Source organism: Ruditapes philippinarum, unplaced genomic scaffold (genome assembly GCF_026571515.1).
Source record: "Ruditapes philippinarum isolate M1 unplaced genomic scaffold, ASM2657151v2 ctg5576_1_1_1_1, whole genome shotgun sequence".
Classification (NCBI taxonomy): domain Eukaryota; kingdom Metazoa; phylum Mollusca; class Bivalvia; order Venerida; family Veneridae; genus Ruditapes; species Ruditapes philippinarum.
In genome coordinates, this window is record NW_026854164.1 from 163,598 (window position 1) to 188,563 (window position 24,966).

The following is a 24,966-nucleotide window of genomic DNA, read 5'->3' on the forward strand; positions in this document are numbered from 1 at the left end:
TTTTCAAATTTTCTTATTTCAAATAAACAAGCTTTTCTGATGAACAACATGTCACCGAGCTTTCATGAGTTAAAATAAACGTTAAACTGAAGTGATAGTGCCATGTTTGAAAATCAAATTATTTTCATCATTATCTAATTTTATTTAATTACCTAATAAATATGTCAATGAGCCGCCAGTCTATATTCTTGTGACGTGAGTACAATTCGGACTGGGAACAAGGGGTATGACTAAAATACGCAATGGAGGTTTTCTTGGCGTTACGGGCGCAACCGAAATATTTTTTTGCAAAACATATGCTTATTCATTAAAATAATGAACATTTAAGTTATAAAACAGATTAACTGAGTGAAATAAGTATATTTGTTTTAAAATGTATCACTAATATTAATTTTGCGATAGGTTATTTTGATAGATTCTGAGACGATTGTTCTCTTGTGCCTTGACTTTTTTATATATTTAGTGGCTCTATACCTAAAAATTCCGGTCGAATATGCAATCTTGTGGTTAATCAAATAATTTACTCTTTTACAAATCTACGGAAGGGAAGCCTGGTAGTATCATTTATGACTTATATATAATAAAACATATTCATTAATTACATTTTAAAAGTAACTGTTATAACTTATTTATACGTATTTATTACTTCAGTTTTAATATTTATAGTATGTAGTTATTTCCATGTTTGTGCTAGGCAAGCATTGCTCCTTTGAAGTTTTACGTGCCCGTTAGTGCCTTTATTAATACCCAAAGGGGCACTAGTTAAAAAGAAAAAATATTAAAGATTTAAGCAATGGCAACTGTATTTTTAAATAAATATGACTGTGAAATTGAAATATTGTTTAACGACATGAAGCTTTTAAAACATCAAATAACTTTTAATTCAGGTAATGTAGGCCTTTTTTGGTTAGGTTTCACGTGTCATAGGGCGACTTTCCAGTTTTACTAGTTAGAATGTGCTCCATATCCCTCCTTAAAGTATATGTGTTCCGTATCCCTTTTAAAAGCACTGTGTTTCATAACATTTCAACTTGATGAACTAATGCTAAAACAGCACTGCATTTATGTAAAACATTAAGGTAAAACACTCACATTATTAGTAAAAGCAAATTTTCATATAATTATTTTTCAGATTTATTCAAAATGACAGAAAATTTGCGTGTTCCTAATCCTTTAAAATAAAACAGTGTGTTCCGTACCATTTAAACATAACTTTATGAAAATATGCTTAACATCACAGCACTAGATATATTGGACTTAGTAAATCTAAGTAATTAGCATTCTTTTTTCTACGAAACAGTGAAAAAAGTCGACGATTTACTAAAAGTCGCTTGTTGTGATAAAGGAGTGTGTACCGTCCCCTCTACCCAAGCTTAAAAAAATCGCACTCGAGATTAGAATTATTAATAAAAACATACCTGAATCGGGTAAAAATCTGCGTGTACCGTTCCCGAAAAGTCACATGGTATGACCACATTGCAAATAGTCGAATTCAGTGTTAAGCTTTTAAGCTTTCTAACATTGACCTGTTTCATGAATCAAACCTTATCAAGCTATACAAATGACAGACTGACTGCAATAATTAAGTGCCAATGGTGTTAACACCATAGGGGTAGTAATACACATTGAATTAAAAGAATGAAAAGTACAAAAACGTAGCTGTCACAATAATTAAGTGGCGACTAAGTTTGGTAAAAACTCAAGAAGAAAATTGGCATTATTTAATGAAATTGCATATCAGAGTTAAGGAGCTTGGCTAATATACCTATACGCGTATTATTCATCAATCTGTGAAAAGTTTCACAAATGAGTTATTAATGGAAAGGAGTAAAAATCACATTGGGTTAATTCTAAACAAAACAAGCATATGTGATCATTTAACGTAGAAGCTTTAGCTTATTTTCAAATATTCAAGCTTAGCTGACAAATCCGCTTTTCTTACAACGTCAAAGTAAAATGAAACAACAAGTATTTCTAAATGTTTAATTCAAGGCTACTGATAAACACAAACAATATTCCAACGAGAAATGTGTCAAAAGGACACAGCATGCCCCTCACACTTATGACAATTGGATATTAGTTATAATTATAAGTCATGAGCAATAACTCCAAAAGCCTTGAATTAACCCACATACGAAATCCCACATGCACAACTATAAATGCTGATCAATATTCCTGTGAAGTATAACAAATGTACTTTTGGAACAACACGACAAAATGTTTTGGAGCGGGACGGACATACAGTTGCAGCTTAAATTTTGCTCTATATACATATTGCATAACTTATCATCGGAAATAATACACTGATGTATCGTTTCTTACACAATAGAAGTAGATTCAACACTTCGATTTAAAAGCAAAAATGAATTATTCACATATTCTGATTCTGCTTCCTCCCCACTATACAGAGTGTCAACAGTTGGGTTCAAAAGGCTTTGTTCTGACATATAAATGACACTTGGATTGGAACATCCCTTGTGCTTATACATACTCTGCATAGGAACATTTGGCTCCATTCAAATCAGTGAATTCATTGATTATTTCTCCACGTTGATCAATCAAGCAAATTGACAATATTATCTATGTGACCAAAGCGACTGTAACCTTCCATGAAAAACATCTTTTTCCCTACCTCAACAATATGATTGACAGTTATGTCTTGGTCAGCTTTGCATAATATTGTTCAAGTGTAACTTCTCTATATGCATTGTTTCTGTAATGCTGCCATCCCAACTTAGCTTTGAATTCTGATCGTCGACCTCTCCCACATCCACTTCTGGTATTGTACCCTGGTATTGTGTTTCCCTGAAAGCAGAAGTTGGATGTATTAAAGATGAGACAAGTTCAAGATAAAAAGTACAGAAAGGTCAACTATATTTCACGTGAAAAAATGACACGCATATAATATACAACACGTTTTGGACACCATAATAAATCATATGTATATTGGCATTAACCTTTATTTATAACTTATTATTAATTACTTATTATTTATAATGTATTATTTATAATTTATTTTTTTATAATTATATTCATATTTAAAATCTATTTTTTATTACTTTATGATTAAAAGTTATCAATCCTTTTAATTACTTTTAAAAACAACTTCACACTGACTATGTGCTAGTGTGAAAGCACTAACTTTGTGCGGTCTGAATGTGTTATTCAGAATGGAAAGTTTCTAATCAAGGGCAGTACATCAACAACTATTCTATATATATATTCAAACCAAGTTTAATCATTTACATTTTTTTCATAAGCATAATCGTCCCTTAGTATATAATAATATGTTGATTTTTTTCGAAAATATGGATATTTGGATTTTGTTATTTACTGTATGGCATAGGTCAAATCTATGTCCTTTGTACCCACAGCCCCTGTCTGTAATCATGCAAAATGAATATCCTAAATCAATCTTTTCACTGGTACTATTTTATAAGGCATATATTTTTACAAATCATGAAATGTTGATAAATATGATAAATGATTTCACCATTAACATGGTCTTAACTTTTCACACTGCTTTAAAGTTGGAGATTTGTTTATACATTGTATAACAAAAAGATATGACAAAAAGGTTTCTTAGTAGATCATTATTTTAGAAACAAAGCAAGATTTTTAAATAAATTAGAAATACTTCAAAATACCATTCAACATTTTAATCACTAAATCACTAAAACAAGAGGACCATGTAGCCCTGATACGCTCAACTAAATAAACATGTAGTGTGATTTAAACCATTTTCATAGACTCATAGACAATCATAAGATGATGCCTTATGCAAAATATCAAAGCTCTAGCCCTTTTGGTTTTAGAGAAACTTTTCAGTGAAATTTTTCCTTAAATAAGTTTATGTAAAATATGATACCATTAGGTGGGGTCAATTTTGCAGGGACATAATTTGAAAATTTTTCATTAACAACCAGAATGCAAAATACCAAAGCTCTTGGCCTTTTGACTTCAGAGAAGAAGTTTTCCGTATACAGTCTATACATGTATATACTTAGAATAAGAAAACCCTAGGTTGACCCAAGGGGCACAATTTGAACAATCTTTATTAAGAACCATAAGACGACGCTAAATACAAAATATCTAGGCTCTTGACCTTGTGGGTTCAAAGAGTTTTCTTTTGGTTGTCATGGTAACAAGCTATAATCTTAAAATCAAATTCAATCTGGCCATTAAGTATGGTAAAAAAGTATTTTCAGAATTGCAAGTAAATGCCGGATAGGATAAAGGGCAGTAACATTTAACTTTTCAGGTAACATGCCATTATAATTATTGCAAACAGAGGTCGCACAACACCATTTGACATGACGTAGTAGTACAATATTGCATGTTTCGTTGTTTGTCCTGTTTACAAATTATTATAAAAGCCGTTGCCCAAGACCTATTAAGAATATCACATTACTAAACAAATTCATTTACCTTGTCCTCGTTACTTATACTGCTAATCTGTTTATAATAACTTAGGTTGTCTGCTTCTATTATGTTCCTCTTCTTCCAACTTGTTTTAGGTTCATAAATTCTAAATGATAAGTAATAAATATTTATGAATAAGTTATAACCTTTAAATTATAATTAATAAATACTAAGGTTTAATTAATAAATGATGCTCCCAGGCTTTCGTATAAATCTTTTATAAATATAAATAAGTAAACAATACGTACTAGTAACTAAGAATTGATTATTTATAACATTTTATTCATAATTATTATTTGATATTTCAGACATTTGTTTGCTATTTGTAAAATAACAAGGGTCGTCTTCAAAATCATTATGCATATTTGCACCAATATTCAAATGGACATATTCTCGGCACAAAAGATATATTTTTCTTTACCCCTGTCTTTGTCTTGAATTTATTTAAAGTATATCAATCATTTCATTTTTAATTCTTATCTAATTTATTTTGCTTCGACCAGACCTTTCAATCTTTGTCGCAATAGAAAAAAATTCAGAATTTCAGACATGGCATTACTTTGTTAATTTAAGCATTAGGGTCTACTTTTTCACAAAAATATGCAACTTAATTATTAAACAACGAGCACATACCAATAACTTGAAGAAAAATTGATGAGTGCTTCGGATATTCAACTGTAATAGAGAACAATTGTCAAGGCTGATTTGGTACATTACCTGTGACTGTTCACATCATTTTGCGACGTCTTTGATGTGCAGCATGAACATTTAACTAGTGTTGTTTTTTTCAAATATATTTGAATTAAATTTATGTGTCGGAAAATATAAGTGTACCAGAACGAGAGATATTTTGAATTCTGATTAAGCATTTGGTCATGGGTTGTCTTTAATGCCTGAAGACGGAAATCTGACATTTTTGAGTATCGCATATTTTGTCTCTCTCTGAAAATAAGTTTTTTTGCTCTATTTTTGGTTATTATTAAAGGGACGATAACTAAAACCTGTGACAAACAACCCTCATTCGATATTACATTTGTGTTTGTTAGTTAATCAGCTGTCCTGTTGCAATATCTTTCGAGGTATTCCCCTTGTATGAGGAACAGTGCAATATGTTTACTCACTGAAGCGTAGCAAAACATATTGTGTAGATATAATTGTTTAATAATTTGCATAATCATGATAATGACTGAAAATTAGTTATTCACAAATAATTGCAAACATAGTAAAGTAAGTTTATTTTGACTTCACTTCTCCTGAAATTGACATTACAGAGTAATCTATAATGAAATCATGATTTTTTTCCGAATGCGTATTTAGTATTTTACCTTAACGTAAAAATATAACAAAGTTTGCAAACGAAAGTATTGGTTGACTGTTAATTGAAAATATTCAATAGAATGACCTGCGATGTGGTGAAAAATAGGAGCTATTGCGCATGCATCGGTTTCAGTAGCGTATAGACGATTGTTCATTGAGGATAGGCAGTATTTATTATGTTTCATCTCTAGCAGAGGTCGGTGAATTTAAGACTTTTAAAAACTATTCGTGTGTTTTCGTAAAATTTGGATAAAAACTAGATGACAATCGATTTGTTTAAAAAATACAACCAAACAATGGACATATTCTTTGATTTTGAACTACGATGAAAAGGTCGTTTTAAAAAATAACAAAAACAAAAAAACATGAACAAATCATTAATCAGAACAGACGAACCTGTTAGTCCGACTAAGGAAAGATTAAAAACTATCATTCTGAATATTAGTGGTACTAGGTATGAAGTCTCCGAAAATACTTGGACATCTATAAAGAAAAATATTCCTGTCAAGTTTCGAGAAAACTTACATCAATTGGATACCGAGATATATATTGAGCGACATCCTGCGGCTTTTCAAAGTATTTTATATTATGAACAAGGAGGAGAATTGCACCTACCCAGTGATCTTTGTCCGTCGTCATTTAAAAAGGAGCTAGAATTCTGGGGAGTGGACGAGGTTTGCCTCGCAAAATGTTGTTTCACTAAATATATTGCTTATTTTGACGACAGCGAAGTTTTAAAGGTAACACTACAATTTGTAATTCTGATATATAATTCTATGAATGAAACGTGTATTTGTTTATATAGGTATATAAAATTGTTCAATGTCATATTCTTATTTTATTTGTTTTAGCAATAATTAGCAATATTAACGAGATATTTCTTTCTTTGGTTTATTATATTTTAAAAAATGTTATTGCATGTTTTACATTATTGCTATATAATTGCATTTGCATTGTTTTATGAAACTGAAATCAAGTAATCCTGGGAAAATATAAATTAACTAATTGGGTCAATGGTGTTAAATTGAGTCCGATTATTAATATCATATCTTGCGCCTGACCATTTTTCCCAGTTATTGAAATAGAGTGATATTAGCGAAATTATGCAGTACAATAATGATTACGATTATACAGTTATTCTGTATTGATAAACTGATTATTACAATTATACAGTTATTCTGTAATATGATTTGAAGTTATTTTATTAAGTAGGCGTTTCTGATGGGTGGTATCATTCTGATCTATTACATACACATTTATTCATACTCATTTTAACACTATTGACCCAAACGATAAAAAACACTATAACAGCAAATAATGCTAAACTCCCTATATCTAACGTCACCTTTCATATCTTATTTGACATAATTTTGGAGAGAAAAAAAGTTACACTTAAAATTTCATACCTCTGAGATTTTTTTAAACTTCCATTAGCCGTAAATATATTTATAGTTTTAAAAGACAACCAACTCCATCCTAAATTATTCGAACCTCGTTCTTTAATAAATAAAATACATGTACAATGTGTTTCCTTTGAACCTAGAATTTTCATTGTTAAAAAGCAAAGTTGTAATTGTTGTAATACGTTTGCATATCACGAGAAAATACGTAATGAAAGTGTTCTCGTAGTTAAACAAATTCTATAATTTCAATCTGGAACAATGGTGTTCGCATTCCTACAAGCACAAAACGAAAACCTCTCTCTTTGTGACAGTTGTATTGAAATTTGTGATATAGGGTTTGTTTTTAACTTTTATTTGACAAACAAAGTTAAATGTAGAAAAATAAACATTTAAGATCTGGCAATGAAGAATGTCTATTGAAAGTCTAAACTGTAGGTATTGTAGGCTTTTTAATTTTTGAGTAGTTAATAGTGTGTTAATTGATTTACAATACAATAAATACAGTTGGATTGTTTACCGAATCTTATTATTGAATAACTTTCCACTGATAAACTAAAGTATAGAAAGTACCAGAACAGATTTACAAAATGAAATTAAACAATTCACACATTATAGAAAAGTTTGATTGCCAGCGAGGAGCTAAACAGTGTTTGTTACATTTACCCTATAAAGAAATGAATACCTGTTGACTGGGTCAAGAAGCAGACTTCTTGATGACTTAGCTAATGTTGTCAGCTGTTAATTTAAACAAAGCAGGAAAATAACACGCACACGTGACGGCACGCGCGCGCACACGCACGAGAGCGCATTCACATACACACACACACACGCGCATCCGCGCACCGAACCCACTGTCTGTGTTTCTGTTGTAATAGCCTTGCATCTAATGGCAAAGTTTCTCTTTATACATACATGTCAATAAATGCTCACGTAGGGAAATCCCAAGCGGGTTATATCAATTACGTAATATAATTTAAAATGAAGACTTTAATTAATAATACTAGGGCTTTTGATTTTCACGATCATTCATATCTGATAATTTATAAAATATAAATGCTGGAAAATATTGTACAAGAGATATAACATACATGTACCTGACATATGTCAATGTGAGTTGCTCCTAGATGGAATCATGTACAGGGCAATAATTTGAACTGTCATTTCCTTACTGGCTTTTTAAAATTGCTGCAAAAAGAGAAGACACGTCTTTATTCATTACACTGGCATTCATATACATATAAGGGAATAATTACTATCCGTAAAAATGCCATTGATAATGACGGCAAACATTTTCTTATCAAATTCTTATCAACTATTTTTTTGCTATTACATATTCCCGATGAATTTGTGAATTAGACATTTTCTACTGGATTTAATGTGTTTGATATAAAACATAAAACAAAATTTAATTTTTGTAGAGACGACTTAGCATACAGGCAATGTTTTAAACTTGCAACATGTTTGTAACTATCTATGTTACCGTTACATTCTTTTGAGAAAAAAAAAAGATAAACTATAAACTAAATCAGGTTACAAGTCCAGAGCACTTTTGATTGCAGAAAAATCGCGTGAATTTCCTCTTTCCATGATAATCGAAATTGTTCTGAATGTAATGTTTAGATGACGAGTTTCACTTTGTATTACAATGTAATAGATATATTAACCTAAGAAAGCAGTATTTATCTCCATATTATTGGAGACATCCAAATATGATAAAATTGATTGCTCTTATGAACTCTAAAAATGATACTATTATAAAATGTCTTGCATGTTATATTGAAAAAGCCTTTAATGTTAGGAACAACACTATTTTCATTTAACGTAATTAAGGTGCAGAAAACTTTGTAAACTGTGCGACTGGTGTAATTGTAAAATGAAATTAGTAAGTATATATTTTATTTTAGTGTATACGTGATATTGTTAAGCAACATTTTGTTTTACCATATGTCAATCTTGTCGCATTTCGTTTTTCGGACAAGGCTGACAAATATGGCATTCCTAGATAATATATTATCTTACTCATGATACCAGTATTTCGTAATTTACTTCTAAATGTGATATATTTTCGGTTAACTGCTTCAATCACTTAGTTATCTATGTATTTTGGACAGTTTGTATTTATATCTGTCACCAGTTTCTATTCTATATGTTTGTAATTATGTTAACTATTTTAAATGCAAGACTCAAATGAAATTAATCTACTTGTTGCTTAATAAGTTATGTTTACTGTTACGTAAACTAGAACAGAAATATGTTCGTTAATATTATTCATATATATCTTATATGCTAGTATGTTAACTACCATAATTGTAATTGTACTGTACATTTTGCCACATTGGTCGTTGACCTTCTTGTTTGATATGAATAAAACTTGTAAACTTGTAACTTGTAACTATATTTAATACAGTGTTATAAAATATAAAAATCAGGAATTGTTGAATGGTATGCATTTATGAGCACTTAAGAAAATTAATAACATTGTTCAAAGATTAATGTAATTTGAAAGTGAGTAATTAAGTTAAAGCTGAATTTAGTTTTAGGCATGTCTGATTATTCTTGATCATATATTTTAGGAATAGTTCTTCATTCATCTGTATCTAACTTGATTCGATGAAATGCCATACTTTTTTATTTAAATGACAATAATGTTTAATCCTTGATCATTTGCTTGACTTTAATGTGAAATCAAACACTATCGTATTTATGTAGCCTTTTATTATAGAACATTATAATTATTTATTTAAATTAATGGTCCCCACTCTTTATAACAAAGGTAATATTTATGTTGTTATATCAATATATGTTGAGGAACGTTATTTTTTGTCAATAATCATCATGCAAAGCATTTATTTTCATTTACTTGTATAGACCTTTCTACGACGCATGTGTTGCTATGAAAATCAATCGGATTAAGTTTTTTCCCGCGCGTTCGCAATTTGTGTAAGGCACACACATTTATATCCCGTTTAAAGTAACACATTTTCAGAATCTAGGTAAATGCACGTCACACTATTGGTCACTTCGAAATATTGATTCGATAGGTATATATAGCAGATGTTTCTAAGAAAAATATCGTACTTTTTGTTGCACGTGCAAATGTTTGAAATAACAGGAGACATTATTTCCTGTATTTTATTGTTGATGCACTAAAGGTTACATGGAAGAAGTATTTATTACATTTGCCGTACTGAGCTAGAATTCTGGGGAGTGGACGAGGTTGGAAGAAGTATTTATTACATTTGCCGTACTGAGCTAGAATTCTGGGGAGTGGACGAGGTTTGTATAAAAATGCAAAATGTTGTTGCACTAAATATATTGCTTATTTTGACGACAGCGAGGTTTTGAAGGTAACTCTACAATTATAAGTCTGGTATGGCATACTATGCTGGAAACATACAATTCTTAATGTCATATTTTTGGTTTATATGTTAATTGGCAATATAGACGAGATGCTATCTTTCTTTCATTTCATATTCTTTTACACTATCATTACATAATATTTTTTGAATTGTTTTATATTAACTACATCAAGAAACCTTTTGAAGTGACTGAGTTTTATTGACATGCCGGGACTGGCGATCATTTTCATAGATTATTGATCCATTTATGTGGTTCTAGACCAAAAACTTGGGTGCGAAATTTCATTTTATCCGCTTTTTACTTTTTTTCCATAATAATAATTCTTGTTGTGAAAATTGACCAAAAATTCAAATCGGAATAAGAATCGTACAGTTATACGATTTAAATCTATTTCTGAGTATATTTCTTAATTATACTTTGCAAATTTTAAGCTTTAAGGTCTCAGTGATCTTCCTTTAAATAGTTATAATATGCTCCATTATCTTCCCCAGAAGTGCGTTTACGAGTACCTGATGCGTGTGTGTTTTCAAATGCTAAAGTTATTTTAATGTTTGGCATAAACCATACTATCTAAACAGGTGCGTGACTATTATCAATATCAGGACTACCTCATCATCTAATCTTGAATCTCTAAGGGCGTCTCAGTTAATTGGTTATAAATTATGCAGTTATGTATCAAAATATTATCAAGAGATTAAAACCTATTATGTTATCATATTCTCTCCATGTATTGTATTGTTTTTAGAAAAACAGAACGTGATATTAAGTAAAACTATTTTAATAATTGCAATTATGGCAACAAAAATCATATTTATAATCAAAATCAGCAAAGGTCTGCTATAAAGCTTATATGAAAAAGTGCCCGCAATATTATTGTTAATATGCACAAATCTGTAACATCTCCGTCTACGTTTGTCAATGATTATACAAGGTGATCAATAAATAAGATTACAGTAAATTTAACACGTTGAATTATCACGCGACACTCGGTCTTCGCTCACCAACACTTCATAATCAGTAACAAAACCAAATCGTTTAGTTAAACAAGAGTTTATATTTGAAATATACGACTGATTAATGTAACGTAATAATCGCATACTAGTATACAGGAATGCATACGGAATCTATTAGAACAAATTCCGCTGCGTTATCAACTCGTCTCAAGTATAAATGTCAATCATTATCGTGACCAGAAGTTCGACACAAAATTTCTGCTTTATTTCCAGTTACTCAATGGACATGCATTAAATAATCACTTGAGATAGACATTTCAACTCTTTGTATTATATTTAAAATCTCTATTCATAACATCTAACAAATAATCCAATATTTACTTTTTTCAGAATTTCCCATAGACAGCCTTTGTCTTTTTGTTTTATAAAAAACTATCTTCAATGCATGTTTTTTTTGCTTCAAATGGTCCAAACGGAAACGAGACGACGTAAATATTCGACTTCAAATTCATGTGGAATTTGAAAAGAAAAATAAACATAGCGGAAAATAATCGAAATACTTGATATTAAAATATTTGTTTGATTGTGCTTTCAGATTCTTGAATTTGATGAAAATAAAGCACGTGCAGAGAAACTCAAATTGATGAATATGAGCGCAAGTGCAAGAGGGTGGCGTCGTTTGCAAGGGCGCATGTGGCTTATCTTGAATGAACCATTTTACTCAAAAATGGCAAAGGTAATAATATCTCTACATTCATTAATGTCAATTGATACTTTATTTCTAAAATAGGGAGATCTTAATGCAATGAAGTTGTAATAAAATGAACATGCACTGAATTTGAAAGAATTAACGGTAAAAGTGAACAATGATTGCGTTTAGGTAGAAACAAGCGAATCAATAATTTCCATTTTATCTTTAGCGATTTTTAAGTTACGTACTATGTATTTCATGCATACAAATAATATCATTATTCGTGTTACCTATTGTTCATATTCATTTGGAAAGCATTTACTTCCTACTATTCACTATTCATTCACTTCTACAAAAGGTCATACTAGCAATTAAAAGTACCTAAATTTAAATTCATTTTCATTTTAAATCTTTTTTCATTTAAATGTACAAATGTGACTGAATTATACATGTATATAATTTAGGTTTACTAGTATCTAGTATTGAATATAATTAAAAGTTACTGGTGTGATTGTATTAAATACATGTATAATTAAAATTTACAAGTGTGATTGTATTAAATATAATTATTTTGATTCACAAGCAATAGACAGAAATACTTTAATACATTACTCTTCAGCTTCTTTCTATAGATTTCTTAAGTTGTTAATGCCAACTAAATTTTTGCATACTGTGTCAGGTTATAGGTGATCAGCAATGAACGCCACCAGTCGAGAGCACCTGTACTTCATAGACTTTGTGTTATAAAATCATATTAGCAACGGTTGAATACAGTAACTGTAATGATACTAAAAGGAAGTCTGAATCATTTAATGAATTTTGTTCTTGATGCATGGCAAATCAGTTAAGGCTGATGTACCAAAGGATAGTTTATTCATGTGTACCTAATTAATTTGCGATTGAAAAGCTTGAACAAACCACTGAAAAGTTCCAGACTTTGAACAGAGCATTCACCTGATATTTATTAAACTCCAAACGGCAGATATTGTTCTATTGCACATTTTGTCGTATTACTTGCAGTCTTCTTTCTGTGTATTTTTCATTTAGGAAAACAATGAGATGGTATAAGTGTTTATCTTATCTTCCATTTGGAGTAAGTCTTTAACATGGGGAAGGTTAGCATAACTGACATCTCAAGTAACATGCATATTTAATTTAGATGTAATTAAACCCATCAATAAACTCTGTAAAACATATCAAGATGCATTTTCGGAAAACGTTAAGGTAAATCTCCTTTAGACCAAAGTAACGAATGAGGGGATGAAGACGCTTTGGAACAGCGATCTTAACAGTTCACATGTGCCTTTTGATAAATATTCCTTTTGATTTGGAGGTGTGTTGATTTTTAAGATCCTTAGAGATTACATCAATATCTAACTATAAAATACCAAGCAATATAATGTTTTGTTGTTTTTTTCTGGCAACTTCTAACATCCGTAAATATTGACTTGTGAATGCACTTTTTGACCTTTAGGATTTCAATCAGCTCGGAAATATCGTCTTCACATCAGAAATTACGCTTAAGCTTTGATTTCTAAACTTCATTTACGAATGTTTGTTATAGGACAATAATAATTTTACACCATATCCATAATAATCTAAAGTATCACATCTCTATTAATTGTTGCTTATCCATACCGTCTCACATATATAGCTATTTTGACGATTGTAGTTTATGAAGGGTTTCTTTATCTAAATTCTTTCAGATAGCAGTAAAATAGTTGAAATGAAAATTTTTGTGTTGGTTAATATCAACAAATTTATTATTTCAGTTAAGTTTAAATTATTAATATCAAATATATCATAAATGGTTTAAACAGGACAAAGTATTGATTTTTATCAAAAACATCAAAAGTTACAATTTGTCTTCCAGGTATACTGACGTTAAAAAAGAAACTTTGCACTTTGGTTTTACTATTTTGCTTCAGGATATTATAAGAATACTGAAATATTTGGTACCGCAATCTGTAATATTTATTCGCCAAAACACATAACACATGATACAGTATTTTCTGTCATAATGAAAGATAAACGCCGCTGTTGTTTTCATATTTTTACCGATAACGCATAAGAAATCAAATTAAAAATTCGCATTTTTTAAATTGGAATCTTTATGTAAATATCTTGATAATATTTTTTGTAAACGTCTTTCAATTTCTAAAATTTCTTCAATACCGATGATGTCCATCTCTTCTATGAATCAAAGCGATAATTCTCGTCGCATCGACCTAACGTCACGCCGAATGACGTTAATTGTAAAGTATACCATTTTTAGGCAAGAGTAAGTGTATGATCACGATTGATTTTAGTAACGTCCTTTCTTTTTTCCATCGGTCCAAAAAGATCCTATATGAGCTCAATGAGATACATGTCCTTTGAGTAAACCGGCCATTGTAGCACGTTAACATTGTATCTATCGAGGTAATTTTGCGTTCCCCTAGCATGTTGTGACCTGCCATTATCGTGGTTAAATAAACCTTGCTGCTGACGCAAAAAGGAAGGTCACTTGGCAGAAAACTGTCAATATAACTTTGGACATTCCGATAACCTGTAATTACCTGTAATTAAGACTAATTTTGTATTTCTGTAACACATTATCCTGCCCAAAACCATAACGCTGCTTCCGACAATTCGAATCCACTCAAACAAGCAATTATTTGCAAAACGTTCACCTCGACGGCAAAAATGGGTGCTTTACCATCTAAACAATTCTTTTGATTACTGGGCACGCGTCCAACGATAATGACGTTGAGTCCATAATATCCCAAGGATTAATAATCTGGCCTACGTATGGCCGCCTCAAACGATTCAGAAAGGTTTGTCTAGATACAACAAATTGTCTCGCGGTGCTTGTAGCGGTTTAAAAGCTGTAATGTAGATGCGTTGACGTAATGTAGTCATGAAGTTGAAATCGTAAATTCGTGAAGTTTAAATCGTAAATTCGTGAAGTTTAAATCGTGAATTCGTGAAGTTGAAATCGTGAATTCGTGAAGTTGAAATCGTGAATTCACGAAGTTGAATTCATGAAGTTGATATCGTGAATTCATGAAGTTGATATCGTGAATTCGTGAAGTTGAAATCGTGAATTCATGAAGTTGAAATCGTGAATTCATGAAGTTGAAATCGTGAATTCGTGAAGTTGAAATCGTGAATTCATGAAGTTGAAATCGTGAATTCATGAAGTTGAAATCGTGAATTCGTGAAGTTGAAATCGTGAATTCACGAAGTTGAGTACTTGAAGTTGAAATCGTGAATTCATGAAGTTTAAATTGTGAATTCGTGAAGTTGAAATCGTGAATTCACGAAGTTGAATTCATGAAGTTGAAATCGTGAATTCATGAAGTTTAAATCGTGAATTCGTGAAGTTTAAATCGTGAATTCGTAAAGTTGAAATCAAATCGTGAATTCACGAAGTTGAATTCATGAAGTTGATATCGTGAATTCATGAAGTTGAAATCGTGAATTCATGAAGTTGAAATCGTGAATTCGTGAAGTTGAAATCGTGAATTCACGAATTCTTGAAAATGAAATCGTGAATTCATGAAGTTGAAATCGTGAATTCGTGAAGTTGAAGTTGTGAATTCATGAAGCTGAATCGTGAATTCCGTATTTTGAAAACGGGAATTCACGAAGTTTAAATTGTGAATTCATGAAGATGAAATCGGGAATTCATGAAGTTGAAATGGCCCTACCGGTCTTTCGTAGTGTTTCCTTTCTGAACGAACGGTATCTCTTAAACTTCCAGATTGTAGAAAACGCTGCTGCAGATAGATAATTGTTTTGTAAAGGCAGAAAAATTGTCTCGCAAAGTCAGTGACGCTTCGCCCAGACGTAAGAAGCCATATTGAGGTAAAATATCCGATAAAATGTCGTTTAATTTATTGCAATAAGTAGGCAAAAGCGCTTGTATTTAGATAGAGATAATAATTCACCAAGTTATTCCGGATAATCCCAAAAAAATATGGAAATTTCAAAGTGCATACTTTCTTTTTTTGCGTCTGTATATATTAAATATATTTCTTTGATAATCTTTTTATCTTAAGCAATTACTTTTTTGCAGGTATACTTCATCTTCAGTGCCATACTGATCACTGTATCGCTTTTTGCATTGATTGCTGGAACTCATCATTCATTTCAAAGACCTTTGAATATCAAAGAATGGCAAATATACTATGGAGACGAATGGTATAAATACAAAAGCTATTTCCTAGGTAATTCTGAACCAGAATCAACAGCTGAACTTGAAGAAACATCCGAACCTGAATCAACAGCTGAACCGGAAGTAACATCCGAACCTGAATCAACAGCTGAACCAGAAGTTACATCTGAACCTGAATCAACAGCCGAACCGGAAGTAACATCTGAACCTGAATCAACAGCTGAACCGGAAGTAACATCTGAACCAACAGCTGAACCGGAAGTAACATCTGAACCCGAATCAACAGCTGAACCGGAAGTAATATCTGAACCGGAAGTTACATCAGAGCCTGCAAGTGAGGAAAACGAATTTGCTGCACCAGAAAATGCGTTTGCTCGATACTTTTTTCTTGACATACTAGAGTTTACGTGTATTGCTTTATTTACTCTGGATCTGATTGTAAGGTTGATATTTTGTCCTTTCCGATTTCAACTGATCTTCTCATTTCTCCATTGGGTAGATGTTTTTGCATTAGCGGTTATGTATTTAAAATACACAATCGAGACAATTTTTCCCAAAGAGAAATACGAAGCATCTGTTCTAGATATATTGCATTGTCTTCAAATTGTTCGAATCTTTCGGCTTTTCCGTCTTGTCAAGAATTTCATCGGTTTCCGTGTTCTTTTATACGCATTTAAAGCAAGTTTCAAAGAACTTATGTTAATGTCCCTGTTTTTATTTGTAGCTATGCTTGTTTTCTCTACGTTTGTTTTCTTCTCCGGAGACGACAATTTCCCGAATATTCCCGATTCATTTTGGTGGGCGATTGTAACCATGACAACTGTTGGTTATGGTGATGTCGTACCCAAAACAACATTGTCGAAAACAGTTGGAGTCTTTTGCGCTATAAGTGGCGTTTGCCTGATCGCTGTCATCATCCCTATATTTGTTAATAACTTTATGTTATTTTATACCTATTCGAAGGTTTGGGGCAAAAGAGCAGAAAAACAGCATAGGGACAAACCAGTTAAAATAACTCAAGTACTTGCGGTTGATGCCATAAAGAATAACCTAAATTACAAACGGTATTGATAAATAACAGCTAGAGTGATGCTTTAAAGGAATTGTTAATACTTTGGTTACACACACCGATTTCATTATCCGCTTTACGCATCTCTTTTTGTGCTTAGCGGTTGTATGTTTTTTTGTGGTTGTTTTTTACCTAAGCAATTATTTCTATGATTACCGTAATGTTGCACCCTATGCTTTGCTTACTGTCAAATCCGTCAATAGTCCGACTACATAGATTAGAATGCGTATTTATTTCTCACCCTTCTTAAAGAATAAGTACACCGTTCTTGACTAATCAAAAATTGATAATATTATGCAGAAAGATACTACTAGTAACATTTGTAACAAATCAAAGTATTCAATTTACAATATAAATGATTGAAATGCATATGAATGTACATCGATTTGCTTGATTTAATTGTATGTACATATAGGTAGAAGTCAGCAAACTTTTTTTATATACTTAAATAATCTGGTCATGACAGGTCGCTCAGTTTACTACACATCACAACAGCCACACATTAAATGTACATGTATATTATAAAGTGTTGACAGGGTGTTTGGAGTAACTACATGTCAAAACACCTGGATCTATTATACTAAATAGAAAACGAGAATAAAGATCAACAAGGCAAATGTCAATTCTTCTTCTGATCTTGTTGGTTCTTATGTTTAAACATACGGTATAGGTGTATTGTTTGGAAATCTGATTATATTACTATACCAGTACATTAAAATTTGTCAACATGTTTCAAAGTTTCAAAATTTACTTATTTTATGTCTGTTTCATTCTATTTTATGACGCAATAACTTAATATAATGGTGACAAAATTTAATTAGATTTTTATGAAGTTTGTTTAGAAATCCTTACCCGCTAGAAGATAGGAATCAGTTTGCTTCAAATTGCATACTGTGGTGGTATAATCCAGTGGTATAATTAGGTGTTCTACACTGAGAAACCTTTAACTGGACAGGAAAGAAAGGCTTATCTTTACCTTAACGTTTATAAATTAGAATTGTAATGATGCTACGTTAATGATCTATCTTCAATGTCATCAATGAAAAAAGAAATTATGCGGGGGAAGTTCCAGAACAGGATTCAGTATGCACTCATTATCTACGGTTATGACGGCTCTATAAAACATTCCAGGTTGTTTAATTATAACAATTATTATGTCAAAAAATGTACTGTTATAATTAAATTATAATTGATAGTTTGATATGAATAACAATTTAAACTGCAAATATGCAATGACGATTATCTTATTAAGAATGAATTTGAATTTGAGTCTGCTAACGAAAACATTTTACATAAATAACGCAAAATTAACTGTCAAAAAATAACTGAATAAGAGTCAATAAAACTGGGTTTGTAGTTCTTACCAAATTGTTCTTGTTTTTTTTACTGGTTTCAATGAATCATTCTTTTTCCAATATATCAATACTGAATAAAGATGTCGATTGATTTTTGTTCACTGTCACCTTTTATCTGACGTCATTGCTGGCATATCCATCGATTACAGTTATTTTTGTGTTATAGATTGAATAGTATTTCAAAGGGACGTAACAAATGTAGGACTTGATGATCTCTCATGACCTAGAGTACTCGAGTTACAGACTGTACATGTGTTTATTCATTATCAGCAGGTTCAATAACGGTCACACATACAATGAACTTCGTAGAGGACTTTTTAAACTTGCGACTATCAGCGTCGGAACCCACGGTTCACATTCCTTATATACGACAGTAAATAGCCTGGGTAACCGACGATTAACTACCAACAACTTTAATTTTGTCGAACAACCCTAAATTTTGAGACAATGAAGTAATCTACTTATTTTAACTTTTAAATTAAGTTCTCAAAACAGCAATGTATCCTGCTACTGTCTATATCATCAGCTGGATAAAGCCTTGCCATATAAACTTATCTATCTCCATCATTACGTCATATGATGACGTCACATGTTTAGCAGCAAAACAAAACTACATATACAAATGTAGATGCTATTTTATCGGGGAAAAAGAAGAATGAAACAATTTAATTATTCTAAAAAGATGATTAAAAGCAGGATAACTCAAATACATGGTTAATGTCGGGATGGAGATGGTTTAAAGCTAAAGCTCGCCAAGATACACTTTCTCGCTCACCGGATAAAACATCTCCATCCCGACATCAACCATGTATTTTCTATATCCGTGTAAATATATTGACCGGCATATCAACACGAGCTAAAGTAATGTGGACAACATAAATTATTTCATAAAGCTAAAACTATGTCTGAAAAGAATATTATCTCACGATTGTTGTCTTATGTGTGAAACATTTTACTCATCTACAACATGTCGATATGTAAAGTTACAAAATACTTTGACATGTAGCTGTACAGTCTAGAATCCTTAAGAATACACATTTTAGGCAAGACATATCCCCTTTTCAAAGTGAATATCTGCCGACAACTTATGCAGATATTTTCAAAATCTTAGCAGATTGATATAGATGGGAATGCTGCTATGAAAACTTACCTTTTTAAGAGAAAATACTGAGACTTTTGAAAATGTATTTCCCTTTTGTTTGAAGTTTGCAGTTGTAACTAAAAGCAACGAAAAAGGAGTAAATTACAATCAAACAGGAGTAATTGACGACAATATCAATGCCAAATGAGTACATCGTTACCGAGAAGACTTACGCTTGCAACTTAGGAATCGTTTTACTATTCAACATATTTACATTCTTCGATTTATGAATGGTTTTAGTTAGCACTATTGTACTAATTCATACAATATTAGAGGAAAAGCGGAAGTTTTATATTGAACAACTTATCGATGTAGGCGTTGGCTTTCGTTTATGGACAGTAACTTCAATACTTTTTGGCTTTTTAAGTGAAACTCACGTTCTATTTTATGCGTTCTATAAAACGAAACATAAACCCATAAAACTGGCCATTATGTAACAGTGACATGGATTTTTTTATTATTAGAAAGTGAAGTCCAAGCATCCTAACACCAGTTTGAACAGGGCATTATCATGTACGGCATTTATGATTATGGTGAAAAATATATAATTTTGAAATATTCGCAAATAAAATATACTGCAATGATCATGATTTTTTTTAAATTTTGTCTTTGGGCGTCAGTTTGTGCAGGCTTAGTAACCCATGATACCTTTTCATAATTGCATTTTATTTTATATCTTCAATTATTTAATCGTTAAGAACACGCGTATTCTTTTACTTGTTGCCCTTATGCCGCCTTAAGTGGGCTGGCACGAAAGTATGTTTTCGAAGATTCCAAAAACACCGGTGTATAAAACATAAGCGGGAGTCTTTCACATTGTCTCGTAAAATGTTTAATTCTGTTTAAGCCCGTGTAAGGGGGCACGGACGGTAACTTGCAGTTTCATCAACTATTGTCCATAAATGAGGTCGAATAAAACCAAGCCTTCAACATTTTTAATGTTGAGATTTTGGCGTTTGTAAGGATTTAAATATATATTCCTTATAAATTTGAATTAAAGCAGCAGGCAAATGTGAGATTAATATGTTTAAATTGAAATGATTCCTGTTGTTGGTGAACATTTTTTGTAACAGCAACCAAACGTTGTTTCACAGCTTTTGCAACTATCACACAAAGACCAGTAACTTAGTTATCATTTAAGATTTAGAATGAATAGTTTATCTTCCTTATGCGAGGCAAAAGAAACTACAATAGTTTGACAACATATTAATTATTTTTACATCATTGTTAAAGTGACATTATGCTCGTATTTTCATAGTCAAGTTGAGCTAAATTGACTTTATATTTCAATTATATTGATATTTTTGACAATTAAAATGGTGTTTGACCAACAGGTGATATTTGAAAATGTTAAGGATAAAATAATAAATCTGCATTAAATATAAAAAGACTGCCCCACTCTTTTTTATAAACTGAAAGGTATATGGATATTTACAGAAAATTCCTTAAAATCCGTGATATTTTTATTATTTTTGCGAAGTAAATTATGAAATCAAAAGGAATTATTCCAAAATGAAAACCTATTTATATATTCACATGTGCACTCACCCTTGGATGGGCATAATGTCACTTTAACTACGAGAAACAAGATCAACAAGGAAGGGCAGCATTCAATGAAGACATCCCTAAATATAGGACCACCGACAAGGAGTCTAGCAGTAAGTTCTCGTTTCTAGATATGACTCAAGAGTCCGTGATTTTAACGAATTCAGAATTATTTGTTTTCATTGCTTTAAAGAGAGATTGACTTTTCTCGGGATTTTCTTTATTTGTAATTGTAGGTATTTATAGTTATAAGGTCACTCCTACCAAAAGTCACGGTTGGATTATCCCTCTAATCCTTTGGCGTAATTGATTTCAATTAGTTTTCCGTTAATGCTTGGATAATGTTTAAATATTTCATAAAGGCCGTGAAAGAAGTTCTCTTTTAATAACTCACAAAAGTTTGCCTAGACATTTTTACTATAAGTTTTTACTATATTTTTGTTTTCATCTCCGGAGATGATAATTACCTGAATATTCCCGATTCGTTTAAATGGGCAAATGACAGCAATTTCTTATTGTGATAATGTCGTTTCTAAAACAATATTTTCAGAAACAATTTTGGATCTCTTGTGCTACTTTGTTTAAATAAATTATTCCTGACTGCAGTCATTATGCCTATATACAAGTTAAATTATACCTTCTTGAAAGTATAAAAACTATTTTGTGACAGAGAAGTATTCCACGTATGTGTTAGGGACATACATGCCTGCCCTAAAGGTATTTTTCAATATTTTTAAATCTGTATACGAATATTTACTGTCAGACAACATGCGTTGAATGTTTATGAATATTAATAATTGTACGAAGCTTCTCAGCTGATATCAAAAGAATTTTACGTTAGGTATAGTTTATATCTCCGTACTCAAGTCTCTATAATATTGAGCATCAATATATTAAAATATATTTGGATATTTCTTTCCGAACATTCTTTCTCTTTAACCAAAATTGTTTCTATCAAAAAGTGAACAAACCTGATATATTTTGGAAATGTTTTATTTGTAGTGCCTTATTAACCAGTTGATGTTTATGTCTAGTCCTTTAGTACACCACATGGTAGATCAGATGGATGGTTGTCAAAACAAACAAAATGATTCCAGTGAAATCATACTTTTATTCATAGACGTATGGACAAACAATAGTCTTAGCTAATTATGTTTATACAATTATATTATCCAAATATGTCATGTCCGTAAACATAATAGAATTGATTGCTCAATGTTGTAAGAATTAATTTCATTCTTCAATATGGATACATGTTACCCAATAACAGATGCTATTGTACCACTATTATTATTATCTTTTAAGAGCAAGAACTCCAGCCAGGCATCAATTGCTGTCTGTAAACGTATCAGATTATTATCAGGTTTATGTGCAAAGAAAAATTCGTCAGCTTGATATCCTGCGATTTTAATGTCCATAGAGTACTCTTCGAAAGACAATTGAAGGTCGTTGTTAACATCTAAACATCTCAACCATGATCGGATAAAAGAATCCGTTTTATCATAGAAGGTTTTTTGGTCTGTATCAAACATATCCGTCAAGGTTGCAACGAATACATTTGAAGGTACATTATCAGGCGTCATCAAGAAATTGTTCTCAAAAACATACTTCCTTTTTTTACTTACTATCTGACAATCTTCTGATGTGAAAGGAGAACGATATTCACATGAAGCCCTGTATTAATATAAAACAAACTGAAAGAATATTACATGTTGTGATTAAACCAAATTAATAGAAATGGAGAAAAAATAATTTGAACTATTCTAAAGCTGTTAAAAAAATCACTGTTCAGGTCAAATCTTAACTGCTTACTTAAACCATAATTCATTATTATGTCCTTTCATACTACCGTATAGTTTTGTTTTTGTTAATTGCATTAATGTTACTCAGACTGGAATATATAGCTAATTTCGTATATTTCATCATTGATACGCACTTTATTCGCCTAACTAAAAGGTTAAATACTGCAATATGACTCATATAAGGCAATAGATATTTGACTAATTGGCCTATGTCACCAATATAACAAGACGCAATGTTGATATTTGCTTAAATTCAAGGTTTCAAACATTCCAAAGTAAATTTAATGCTGATAAAAAATATACTGACGCTATTATTTCTGCGTCATTATATGTAAGGTAGCCGTCCTTATCTGTGTCCAACCAATTAAACCAAGTCCGCCAATGATCTTGCAGTTGCATCTAAATTATAATTAGCAACAAATAAAAAAGATACTAATAAAAACACAATAGTAAACTTCCACTTAAGGATTCAATTAAGTACATATATAATTGAGAATGATAAAGATATGAACTCGTAATGGTATAATAACGTTTAAGTAATTTTGTTTCTAAAGAATTTGTATTTTGATTTCAGGTTGAATTATGACAACTGATTGCTCTAGCCTTTAATCAACATCAAAAACAACTTCAGCAAAAGCTATTGGTCGCCGAAAACGCAAATGGGTGAACAATAAGTGTTTCTTAGATACTACCAAACTTTGTATACTAGTAGGTAATATGGACTGTATTTCGAAAAACTGAAAAAAGCAATTAATATATCTTACCGGAGCGGAGAAAGAAGTACTAAATGTTGAAGCTGAAATAGGAAGAAAATGGTTTACCTGCTTTGATAAGCATGATTTATTTGACGTGTTTTGAATATGAAACTGTTCATTTTTTTAAATCTTTAATAAAAAGATACAACGCGTAATTGGTGGCAATAATAAGAGTTCGAGTTGTCTGCCTTCAATGGAAAATGAACATGTTTTGTATTTAAGATACAGCCAAAGAACTGCCATACTTTCGTTCAGAGTGTCTGTACAAATCGAAACATGTAAACACTGTAATTTATTATTTTTCAAAGAAGTAATCCACGCCTCGGTATAAATCTAAAAACAAATTATATATAATGTTGCACAAACACATTAAAGATCAACAGCTTTACTGGTGGAGGAGGACCGTTATTGCAAATCGTATCTCATCTAAAAGAGGTTAAAAATACAGACCATTTAGGTAAATGAACTGAATAAATCAAATTTAACAATTTTATCAAATCAAGTTTAACAATAGTATACGAAAAAGTTTAAGACAAAGAGATATGCCCTATCATTAAACATTAAAAAGTATGGGTAAAATATAAGCACTCTAGAAAGCAAGTAAATAATATTTTATAATAATTCAGAATTTTCATTGCACGAAATGAGCAGTTCTAATCCTCGTGAATACTGGAAAATGACTAAAATGCTAGTAAAGGATAATACGAATCAATATGAATCAAAATGAAAATATACTCCTCTTAAAAATTGTAACAACACTTTCTTCTTATCTGATATAGATAAGGCAAATGCTTTAAATTAACTTTTTAGTTCAATATTGATGATAAAAATGTTAATACTCCATTATTTACTTTCATAACTTATTCATGTCTTGAAGATTTATTTTAATTAATGAACAAGAGATTAAGGATATCTTGTTGAATCTTGTCACCAATAAAGCTTCCTGTCCAGATGAAATTAGCCATGAAATATTAACGGAAACATCAGAAGCTTT

General features: G+C 31.1%; 1 protein-coding gene across 1 annotated transcript; it reads left to right on the forward strand.

Moving 5' to 3' along the window:
* Positions 1–6,063: 6,063 nt before the first annotated feature.
* Positions 6,064–17,470, forward strand: LOC132739218 (potassium voltage-gated channel protein Shaw-like). The gene is made up of 3 exons (XM_060726880.1): positions 6,064–6,479; positions 12,051–12,191; positions 16,207–17,470. Exons 1-3 carry the CDS (start codon positions 6,105–6,107, stop codon positions 17,374–17,376), a joined length of 1,686 nt encoding a protein of 561 aa, XP_060582863.1. The 5' UTR covers positions 6,064–6,104; the 3' UTR covers positions 17,377–17,470.
* Positions 17,471–24,966: the final 7,496 nt, after the last annotated feature.

Coding starts and splice junctions, on each gene's coding strand:
- LOC132739218 (XM_060726880.1), top strand. CDS start 6,105: ATGAACAAATCATTAATCAGAACAGACGAACCTGTTAGTCCGACTAAG. Junction 6,480..12,050: donor ACGACAGCGAAGTTTTAAAG/GTAACACTACAA, acceptor TTGTGCTTTCAG/ATTCTTGAATTTGATGAAAA. Junction 12,192..16,206: donor TTTACTCAAAAATGGCAAAG/GTAATAATATCT, acceptor ACTTTTTTGCAG/GTATACTTCATCTTCAGTGC.